Source organism: Gilbertella persicaria, assembly GCF_025201335.1.
Source record: "Gilbertella persicaria strain CBS 190.32 chromosome Unknown B0P05scaffold_4, whole genome shotgun sequence".
In the NCBI taxonomy this organism is placed as follows: domain Eukaryota; kingdom Fungi; phylum Mucoromycota; class Mucoromycetes; order Mucorales; family Choanephoraceae; genus Gilbertella; species Gilbertella persicaria.
Window position 1 is genome coordinate 200,423 of NW_026251965.1, and position 10,439 is coordinate 210,861.

At 37.3% G+C, this 10,439-nt stretch overlaps 4 protein-coding genes across 4 annotated transcripts; 1 reads left to right on the top strand and 3 right to left on the bottom strand.

Annotated features, from left to right (window-relative positions):
• Positions 1 to 30: 30 nt before the first annotated feature.
• Positions 31 to 390, bottom strand: B0P05DRAFT_525280 (uncharacterized protein). The gene has a single exon (XM_051576298.1). It carries the CDS (start codon positions 381 to 383, stop codon positions 108 to 110), a length of 276 nt encoding a protein of 91 aa, XP_051438671.1. The 5' UTR covers positions 384 to 390; the 3' UTR covers positions 31 to 107.
• A 34-nt stretch (positions 391 to 424) lies between these two features.
• On the bottom strand, positions 425 to 2,879 carry B0P05DRAFT_503336 (ribonuclease H-like domain-containing protein). Its single transcript, XM_051575477.1, has 8 exons — positions 2,746 to 2,879; positions 2,329 to 2,700; positions 2,035 to 2,282; positions 1,772 to 1,987; positions 1,652 to 1,730; positions 1,483 to 1,608; positions 666 to 1,436; positions 425 to 611 (listed from the first exon to the last, which is right to left on the bottom strand). Exons 1-8 carry the CDS (start codon positions 2,840 to 2,842, stop codon positions 499 to 501), a joined length of 2,022 nt encoding a protein of 673 aa, XP_051438672.1. The 5' UTR covers positions 2,843 to 2,879; the 3' UTR covers positions 425 to 498.
• B0P05DRAFT_525289 (uncharacterized protein) lies at positions 2,832 to 4,747 on the bottom strand. Its single transcript, XM_051576299.1, has 7 exons — positions 4,336 to 4,747; positions 4,241 to 4,289; positions 4,154 to 4,198; positions 3,694 to 4,108; positions 3,569 to 3,654; positions 3,266 to 3,523; positions 2,832 to 3,220 (listed from the first exon to the last, which is right to left on the bottom strand). The coding sequence occupies exons 1-7, from the start codon at positions 4,719 to 4,721 to the stop codon at positions 3,191 to 3,193; spliced, it is 1,269 nt and encodes a 422-aa protein (XP_051438673.1). The 5' UTR covers positions 4,722 to 4,747; the 3' UTR covers positions 2,832 to 3,190.
• A 533-nt stretch (positions 4,748 to 5,280) lies between these two features.
• On the top strand, positions 5,281 to 9,809 carry B0P05DRAFT_601876 (hsp7-like protein). Its single transcript, XM_051583259.1, has 6 exons — positions 5,281 to 5,738; positions 5,788 to 6,518; positions 7,450 to 7,563; positions 7,617 to 7,832; positions 7,904 to 9,212; positions 9,269 to 9,809. The coding sequence occupies exons 1-6, from the start codon at positions 5,546 to 5,548 to the stop codon at positions 9,676 to 9,678; spliced, it is 2,973 nt and encodes a 990-aa protein (XP_051438674.1). The 5' UTR covers positions 5,281 to 5,545; the 3' UTR covers positions 9,679 to 9,809.
• Positions 9,810 to 10,439: the final 630 nt, after the last annotated feature.

Genomic DNA, 10,439 nt, shown 5'->3' on the forward strand with positions numbered 1-10,439 from the left:
ATGAACACTTGTCAAACATGATTTTAGATGTGTTTGTTAAAACATAATGAATATACACAAGTTTATTGTTTTAATATCTACACGCAAATGATTGCTTTTTAAGATTCTTAGTTCTTCATAGGAGTATCTGGCTTGGTAGTATCTTCATCGTAATTAGATTGGGTACTAAAGCCTTTGCTAGTAGCTTCCTTGGCAGCTTCGAAGTTCTTATCGCCAAAACTTTGAGCAGCAGCAGCGGTGGAACCCTTGCCAGTATCTTGACCTTCATGGGCAGCCATGGATTGGATATTGGAAGCGTCTTTCTTGGTAATGGGAGTGTTGGACATTTTGAATTTAATTGAGTTTAATGATAAAGTCTTTAAAACACGTCCTATATATAACATTTTAAAGATGATTGACGTAAATATGATTTAGTGAAATGAAACCCAGAATGCACTTTTTAATGCAGCGCGTCTCATTGACATTACGTTATTTTTACATATTTATTGAAAAATGACATCAACAAGCTTTCTTTGCGTTCTTTGTCTGAGGTTGATTTATGTCATCATCACCATCTTCTCTATTTCTCTTTAATGAAGCAGTGAAACTAGGAGGCAATGGAATGTCTAAATCTTGTTAAAAAGAAAAAGAGTAAATAAATGTGTTTAAATAGAGGGATAGCTTACCATCATAACTTGATCCGCCTTTTGGCACTGCATTGTCATCATTAGTTTTGGCTGACAATCCATTAGCTAATAAGACAGATGCCGTGTTATTGTAATTAACTGTCTTTTTGGGCCCATACAATGCCTGCCATTGTTCGTGAGAAAGTAATTCCATCTGTCCAGCTTGTTTTGTGATCCCATATGCTTCACCTTCTACTTGACGAGAACATCCAGGTAAAAAGCTTTGTACGACAGAAAGACCTAATATGCCTAGTTTGACAAACGGAATCTTTGATTCGTCTTTAAGAATAAGCCAGGCATTGCTGTCATTCACCCAGGAAATAGCAGTAGGCTGAATAGTAGGGTAAAGTCGTTCAATAGCACTGTTAGTAAGACCAGGAGGGATATTGTGAAGATAGAATTTGTTTGGATAGGAAAGGACTTCAATTGTTTCTTCTCCTTTTAAGTTAATGTATGGAACATCACTACGCATTAAAAAGATTCGACCATAATAAGGTGTAACTGATTTATCCATAAACAGGCTTGATTTCTTCTTGGCCAAAACTTCAACATCAGATTCATCAGAGTCTGAAGCACTTTGCTCTCCTTCTTCTGAAGACTCTTCTTCTTCATCCTCTTCTTCATCCTCTTCTTCACCCTCTTCTTCATCCTCTTCTTCCTTTTTATTTTCTTCCTCATCATCATCTTCTTTAAACTTCTTGTGTGTATTTACCTTAGCTACTTCTTCAAAAGAATCTCTTTTTCTCTTTTCTGCTTTGTTTTCGTCTTCTTCTATATTAAATATTGAATATCTTTATGTTTTATAGTACTTAATTACCTCTTTTTTCACGAATAAATGCCATAAATGCAAGGTAAATAACACCAGTCATATAAGCATCATAACCTGCTTCATGTGCTACTTCATTCTCTGCGCCAACATATCTTTCAAATCCTTGTTCCATTACTATAAAATGTTAGAAGAGAATACATCACTTCTGATAAATTACCAACTTGCTGTCCAGCTTCTTTTAATTCTTCATATACAGTATTATACAATGAGCCCAAGACAGACGTATTAAAGCATGACTAGAAGTGATGAGTATCAAACAATAGGTAGGTCTACTCACTCTCAAACTAGGATGGTATTCTGCTAAATACTTGGTATCTACAATATTAGGCCACATATCATTTGCAACCTTCTTAAATTCTTCAATATGATTGGGTAAATATTGCCAGAATTGGTCCACGGTATGAAGAATATCAAAAGCTGCATTATGTGCTACTACTGGACAATTGGCCTTCTTGATCAATTCTATCACTGCACGAAAGTTGAGTTTGGGCGCCTATAGGACAGTTTTAGTTCTTTGGGCTTATATCAAGTGCTATTTACATTAGCGGCCTTCTTTCGTTTGTCTTCTTCTTTGATGCGAGTAATTTCAATATGTTTACTATCTCTTTGACTTGCTTGTAAAAATCCATTGTACTTAGCATCTTGCGCTTCTTGATAAATAAGTCGCTTATAGAAGTTACTATTGACCTGAACCACTAAGGGTGTCTCTGTATTGCTTTGTAACCACTTTTTTATGCAGTTTCTATTGTATTCTAAAAAGCTTTTGCCAGACTTTGTCAATGTGGATTCTATAAGGCTAGTTTTAGTCTTATGATTACTCATGTCGTTTGCTACCTTTGATTAAAGTGCGTCTATTCAACACACTTGTGCCTTGATTGGATTGAAACATGGAATTCTCTTCAGTAAAATTATAGAATGGAATGCCTTCTTCAATCAATTTGTTAAAATCAAACTTGTTCGATCGCAAAAATGACAAACTACTGGGTGTTGCAGAGAAAATACGTCGACTGTATACTTCGTTGGTATCTGCACCGAAAATATAGAAATTGAAAGGTTTTGCCATAAAGTCGCCTGTTTCTGGGTTGCGTTTAAATGCGCATACACCGTATTGGATGATTGTGAATTCTTGAACACAGCTCTTGAGTTTCGAGTACCGTGTTTCGATATCATCTATATTTTGAAACTGAATATCAGGCGTAGTAAGACCTATGAGATCGATCAGCAAAGACAGTCATAGATCCAATAAGCTACCAGTGAACTCAGTGTCAATCGCAATAAAGTCTGCTTCAAGCATAGCTTGTTCAATAACAGGAAGCTTTTCTTCAAAATTAGATCGCAAGACTTCCATAGTGCATAGACTAAAGAAAAAAAAAAGAGAGAGAGAGGGAGAGAGATAAAAACTTTAATAGAACTCCCATCTTAAAAAGGCTTATGTCGGTCACGAAAAAAGCAGTCTGTTAATTGAGACGCGTCTTTATTTAACAACCGTGTTTTTTTGAGAACCTTTTGCTTAGCAACCAAAAATTGAGATGGATATCCAGCCTTTGTTGTTCTTTGAATGACAGGGGAAAAAAGAGTGAAAAGACACAAAATACAAGGAAGCCATAGTAATAAAAGAACTATAACAAGGTAAAGAACGCTTTAATATGTGTTATTTTAATCAGTGCATAAAATACACTTTCTACCCCGAATTGTACTAATGTTCTTCTCTTTCCTGACGTTTCTTCTACAGCACAATCAATGATTTAAACAAACCATACACATTACTTACAGCAAAGAATGCCTCAATATCTTCCTTTGTTACAGTTTTTCCCGTGTCTTTAAAAGATTCAAGGTACGTCTTGATATCATCTGCTAATGTCTTGTATGCCATTAGACTTTCTAATGCTTGGACTCGATCAATACGCTGAAGTTGTTCCATGCCTACTTCCAATAGTGATTTTCCAGCATCTTCGTCTTCCTCAGGCTCATATGTCTTTTCTTCTGCCAATAGGAACTCAACATTGTTTTGCTTGTATGTTTCTGCACACTAATAGCATTTTTAGTCAACAAGTAGAATGATAAAAACAAATACCTTTTGGCATTTACATAAGCCTTGACGCCAATTATCTTGTAAGAATAACTCAATATGATCATGGGGAGGCAATAATGTCAAATCAACTATGATTTGTTACTGTCAAACTATTGAAAAGTCTTTACCATTTTGACATTCTTCTGACTGATCTATCTTTTGTTTCTTGAATGTATTCGGAATGATAGGATCCTGACTGTCTTGTAACTTTCTTTTTTCACCAATAAGTGCATTTTCTATATTTTCATCCTCAACTTCAATTTCTTTATCTTCTTTGGAATTGTTATCCTCAACTTCCACTTTTTTATCGCTTTTGATGCTGTCGACTCCAACTTCTTTATCGTCTTTGATCTTGTCGGTTTCAGCTTCGACTTTCTTGTCGTCTTTGATTTTATCAGATGGCAAAACCCATAAATAAATACTCTCTTGTCCTTCTGATAATCCATAGCTAAATCGCTTATCAGATGCATGCATCAAAAAAGGGTACTTTTTTGTACAATCTCGACAGACATAGCACTCAAAATCTTCAATTGCTTCGGGAATCTATTTTGATCTATGTCAAAAAACATAGTTAAACATAGTTCTTACATTGCCAATGCACCTTTCATGAAACCAATCTTCACAAGCAACACACTGAAAAAAGAATGAATAAAACGCATCATGAAATGTACTTACTTGATACATGACAGCTTCCTCTTTTTCAGGATCGTAATGTTGATCACATCTGATAATGTAAGATTCAATCACCAGTATGAGCAATACTTCGTTACCTGCAATATCGTCCCTGGAAATTATGATTGTATGTGTTTTTATCGTTTGCTCTGATGATTTTTTTAGCTGGAATAGTGAGTGCGCAGGCATGTTCGTTAAACTTGCCGGGCAGACCACAATCGCAACGAAAGTTGCGTTTTGGGAACAGTTCAAATAACTCGTGGCTTGAGTGACAAGCAATAGAGCAACTGTAGCACATGCCTGCTGGCTCTTGCTCAGTGTCAACTGAACACGTCTTGCACGCATACAAGGGCTGTCGAATATAACCCAAGGAAAAGGTACATTTTTCGAATTTTCCTGGTAAAGTTGATTGTGCTTCTTTTTCAAGTTGTTCTTGCTTTTCGATATATTCAAGTGCCGTAACAGTATGTTCTTCTGGTGTCATATTTCTTCACAAGAACAAAAAAAAAAAAGACAATACTTGTGAGAAAATATCTTGGAATTTCGAAAATGTTTTGTTTACGGTGTTTGAACCCATAAATACGGTCAAAAGTACATAAAACATAAAGAAAGGCTACAAAGGCGTATTAACAAGAACTGTAGACCCTATTACGATACATCTCATCGTTTAAAAAGTACAACAGGTCTATTAACAACATTGCAAGTAAAGTTGAGAAAACCATATTCTTATTCTTTGGTGTAAGTAGCGTTCTCATAGATTTCTTCAATGCATAATATCAGTCAATGCTATTTTACAATTGGATATAGCGGCTCTGCATCAAGTGAATATGCGCACATAGAAAAATGAATTCATTCTCAAGACAATATGCCATTATATTCATTAGGCCCATAAAAGACATTGCATTTTTCTCTCTTCTGCAATGTGTCACTAAGTTAAATTCACGTGATATTTGTAGTGCGTTGAACTTCGCTCTAAGAATTCGATTGGTTTTTTTGATATCACTTGCTCAAAGATAGACGCTATTTTTTTCCTTCAAGATATGCTGATCTTGAATTCCTGAATATATGTTGCTTGTAATCACTAAATGAAAGGCATATTCCTCAGCTCCTTAGGTCACTCAGGCCAAATCAAAAGGGAAATTCTATCTAGTTTTGTTTAAACGACTAATGAAAATCAGACCAACGGTGTTGCAAGTGACAAAAGAGTTTGAGGTACCGAAAAACACCGTCGTTTAAATCCTATTTAAAACCATTTTTCCCTGAGTTCTTTCTTTTTTTTCTTCAATCTGTTTTTGTTTTTTATATATTATGGCCACTATTACCGAAGCAACCTACAAGTCTAGTGCTAATTATCTTCGTGCCAACTTGCCACAAGACTTTCAAAATATTGATCTCGGTGTCATTTGCGGTTCAGGTCTAGGTGGTTTAGTGGACACTTTGGACGAAAGGACAAAGGTCGAATTCTCATACTCAGATATTCCTGGCTTTGTCTCCAGTACAGGTAAGTAAAGGTCCGTTCGTTATTGGTTATTTATTGAGACGCATATTAGTTGCTGGGCATGTCGGTAAGCTTGTTTTTGGTCACTTGGGTGAATCACGTACACCTACTGTCTTCATGGTTGGTCGCTTCCACTTTTATGAAGGCTATTCTATGCTTCAAGTCACCTTGCCTGTTCGTGTGATGGCACTTTTGGGTATCAAATACCTTGTGGTGACCAATGCTTGTGGTGGTCTTCAACCTCAACACAAGGTGGGTGATTTGATGATCATTAACGATCATCTTTCTCTCCCTGGTATGGTAGGTAACAATGCGTTAATGGGTCCCAACTTTGAAAGCTTCGGTACTCGTTTTCCTGCCGTGTCTGATGCCTATACCTATGCTCTTCGTAAATTAGCTTTCAAGGCTGCCTTTGAAGTCGGTATTGATCAAAATGATATCCGTGAAGGTGTATACTGTATGGTGACTGGTCCTAGTTTCGAGACTCGTGTTGAAGCCCGTTATTTGGCTTCGATTGGTGCCGATGTTGTTGGTATGTCTACCATTCCTGAAGTAGTCGTTGCTCGTCATGCAGGTATTAAGGTATTGGGTATCAGTTTGATTACAAACGCAGTCATTACTGCTAGAGGCAAAGACGCCAAATTAGAAGTTTTGAGAGAGATGGGATTGTCTAATGAAGTTGATCATGAAGTCGATACTGAAAAGACAATTGCTAACCATGCTGAAGTCTTGGAAACCAGTGCTAAGAGATCCACTGATATGCAACACATGGTTACCCGCTTTGTTGATTTGCTTGCTGCTGCAGACCTTTAAATTATTTGTTTTATATTATTCTTATTATTGTACATTTTTTTTTCACAGAAATACAATTTCTTTACCAATTAATCTCAGGGACTCTAACGTGGGAAAAATTTAATGTTCATTTTATTCTAACAAAGACTCGATTGTCTTACCATTGATTGAGCTTGTCCAGCAAAAGATGTTTTTCAAAAAAGATAATGTTTCTCTGTTAAGACTGGACAATCTTGTTTTTTTCATGTCTTTCTATAAAATGCTGATCAATATGCATTTCTCTTGTACTGCAGTACTAGATAAACTTTGACTTAATCGATTGAGAAAAAGGTAACTGGCATATAGAGAATTCATCATTTTTGTTCTTGATGTAAACTCAGCAAAGTCTGGTTAATTTTGCATAACATTTCTATCGATTGTAAGGGTCTATGCTTTTTACTGGGACAACGTAATGTTTATACAATAGAAAAAGACGAAAGAAATAAAATACATCTAAATTCAAGATTAATAAAAACAAAAAAAAAATGGAAACTTCAGTTTGTCTTTCCTATTACTGCGATCAGGATCCGTTTGACTTGAAATGATTCACTTGTTTTTTAGGTCCGCTGTTCGTTAGGGTGTGTAGAATGTGCTAGCAATATTTTTTTTCTTGCCTTTTCTAGACTATCTTAATGCAACCATGTAACAATAACTTTTTTATTCTTGTTTGTCAGTATATAATATTCGATTTATTTAACATGACTACATAATAGTCTAGTAGATTTCATACTAAAAAGAATACATCATTGTTTCGCAGCAAAAGAGATTATCCGCTTTTTTTTTTTCGTATTTCAAAAAAGAATCGGGAGGAAGAAAAATTAGACTCGTTTCTAAAGTCAACCCCGGCAAAGATTTTTTTTGTAAGGTACCTGGCATTATAAAGGCTCGCTTAATTCTTTTTTTCTTTTTTTTTCTTTCTCAACTTTTTCTTTATTCCAAAATGTACAACTTAGCAAAGGTTGCCCATCAACGTCTCTATCCTACTTTGACACGTAACGTAAGTTAAATGTGCATTGCATGTATGCAATAATCTGATAACAATTTTAATAGACTGGTGTTCTCTCCACTGCTTCCCGTGCTTACAGCTCAGGTGTCAATGGTCCTGTCATTGGTATTGATTTGGGTACTACTAACTCATGTGTCTCCATTATGGAAGGCAAGAACCCCAGAGTTATTGAAAACGCTGAAGGTACTCGTACCACTCCTTCCGTTGTTGCTTTCACCAAGGATGGTGAATTGTTGGTTGGTCAAGCTGCTAAGCGTCAGGTAAAAAAAAAAAAAAAAAAAAAAAAAAGCGACTACGTAAAAGAACCATGTTGTCTAACTTTATTGTTTAGGCTGTAGTCAACTCTCAAAACACCGTCTATGCTACTAAGCGTTTGATCGGTCGTCAATTCAAGGATCCTGCTGTTCAAGCTGATATTCCTGCTGTTTCTTACAAGATTGTTCCTCACAGCAACGGCGATGCTTGGGTTGAAGCCAACGGTAAGAAGTACTCTCCTTCTCAAATTGGTGCTTTTGTTTTGGGTAAGATGAAGGAAACTGCTGAAGGTTACCTCAGCAAGAAGGTCAAGCATGCTGTCATCACTGTCCCTGCTTACTTCAACGATGCTCAACGTCAAGCTACCAAGGATGCTGGTAAGATTGCTGGTCTTGAAGTTATGCGTGTCATCAACGAACCTACTGCCGCTGCTTTGGCTTATGGTCTCGACAAGTCTGGCGACTCCACCATCGCTGTTTACGATTTGGGTGGTGGTACCTTCGATATCTCCATCCTTGAAATCCAAAACGGTGTCTTTGAAGTCAAGTCTACTAACGGTGATACCGCTCTCGGTGGTGAAGATTTCGACTCTCACCTCGTTCGCTACGTTGTCAAGGAATTCAAGGATGAATCTGGTATTGATCTTTCTTCTGACCGTATGGCCATTCAACGTATTCGTGAAGCTTGTGAAAAGGCCAAGATCGAATTGTCCTCTACTGTCTCCACTGACATCAACTTGCCTTACATCACTGCTGATGCTACTGGTCCCAAGCACATCAACTCCAAGTTGACCCGTGCCAAGTACGAAGGTCTTGTTGGTGACCTCATTCAACGTACTGTTTCTCCTTGTGAAAAGGCCATGAAGGATGCTGGTATTGCTAACAAGGATGTCAATGATGTCATCTTAGTCGGTGGTATGTCTCGTATGCCCAAGGTTGTTGAAACTGTCAAGAACGTCTTTGGTAGAGAACCCTCCAAGTCTGTTAACCCCGATGAAGCTGTTGCTATTGGTGCTGCCATTCAAGGTGGTGTCTTGGCCGGCAGTGTTACTGACATCTTGTTGCTCGATGTCACTCCTCTTTCCTTGGGTATTGAAACCCTTGGTGGTGTCTTCACTCGTTTGATTAACCGTAACACCACTATTCCTACCAAGAAGTCTCAAGTCTTCTCCACTGCTGCTGATGGTCAAACTCAAGTTTCCGTTCGTGTCTTCCAAGGTGAACGTGAACTCTGCCGTGACAACAAGCTTTTGGGTGACTTCAACTTGACTGGTATTCCTCCTGCTCCTAAGGGTGTTCCTCAAATTCAAGTCGAATTCGATATTGATGCCGATGGTATTGTCAACGTCAGTGCCAAGGATAAGGCCACTAACCGTGATCAATCCAGTAAGTGATTTAAAAAGGAAAGTGTGTGATCGAATGATATATTGACCTTTTATTAGTGACTATTGCTGCTTCTTCTGGTTTGAGCAATGATGAAATTGAAAACATGATTCAACAAGCCGAAGCCAACGCTGAAGCTGATCGTGCTCGCCGTGAAACTATTGAAATGGCCAACCGTGCTGACTCTGTTATGTCTGAAACTGAAAAGGCCATGGATGATTTCAAGGAACAACTTGATAAGGCTGAAGCTGAAAAGCTTAAGGAAAAGATCACTGCTCTCCGTGGTGAAGCCTTGAAGGCTCAATCCGGTGATGCTGGTGTTAACCCCGAAGAACTCAAGGCCAAGATTGATGACCTTCAATCTAGCTCTTTGAAGCTCTTTGAAATGGTTTACAAGAACCGTGCTCAACAAAACGAAGGCGCTTCCGATAACAACAACACCAACAACAACGGTGCCAACCCTCAATAAGTTTCATATTTAAATATCCCTCTCCATACATACTTTCTCCCTTCTCCTTGTAGATTATTCTATTAAAAATACTGTAGACATTTAAAATAAATCAAATAATACATATCATTATTATTAATTTGTGTAATTTATTCCATGTGGTATACAAAATATAAACATTGATGTTATGATACAATATAATACAAATACAGTAATATGCTCTATTAATACTCTGTTGACACTGCTCTGCTGATAGATGATGTCACAGAAGAGTTTCTTTTCCTTGATATAGTGCTGACAAACTGCTTGAAGATATTGGACAACGAATCATGGACTTTTTCAGAGGGAGAAAGGCTGATATCAGCATCATCAAGAACATATCTTGACTTCTTGCTAGGGATGGGAATGGGCTTGCTTGTGGCAAGGGAAGGCATTGATAATGGTCTTGTGCTTAAATTAGAGTCATTCGATGTATTCAAGTCTGTAGAGGAATAAACCAGAGATTTGGCTCGAACAGGAGAACCAGACGATTCTCTAAAGAATTCATCTGAAGTATCAATATCGAATCGTTCAGTAAATTTAGAAGTGAAGGACATGCTGTGAATAAAGTAAAAAGAAAGAAAACAAAAAAAAGGGGAGACTTTTTATTTTTTTCTATTTCCTGACTCGTAACCAATCTCAAGCGACGTTGTGTACGCATCTCCGATTCGTTTTTATGGTTTGCATCGTTATCCTGCCAAAACGAGTAATGATTCCTTGTTGATTCAAAACCCAAGAAGAAG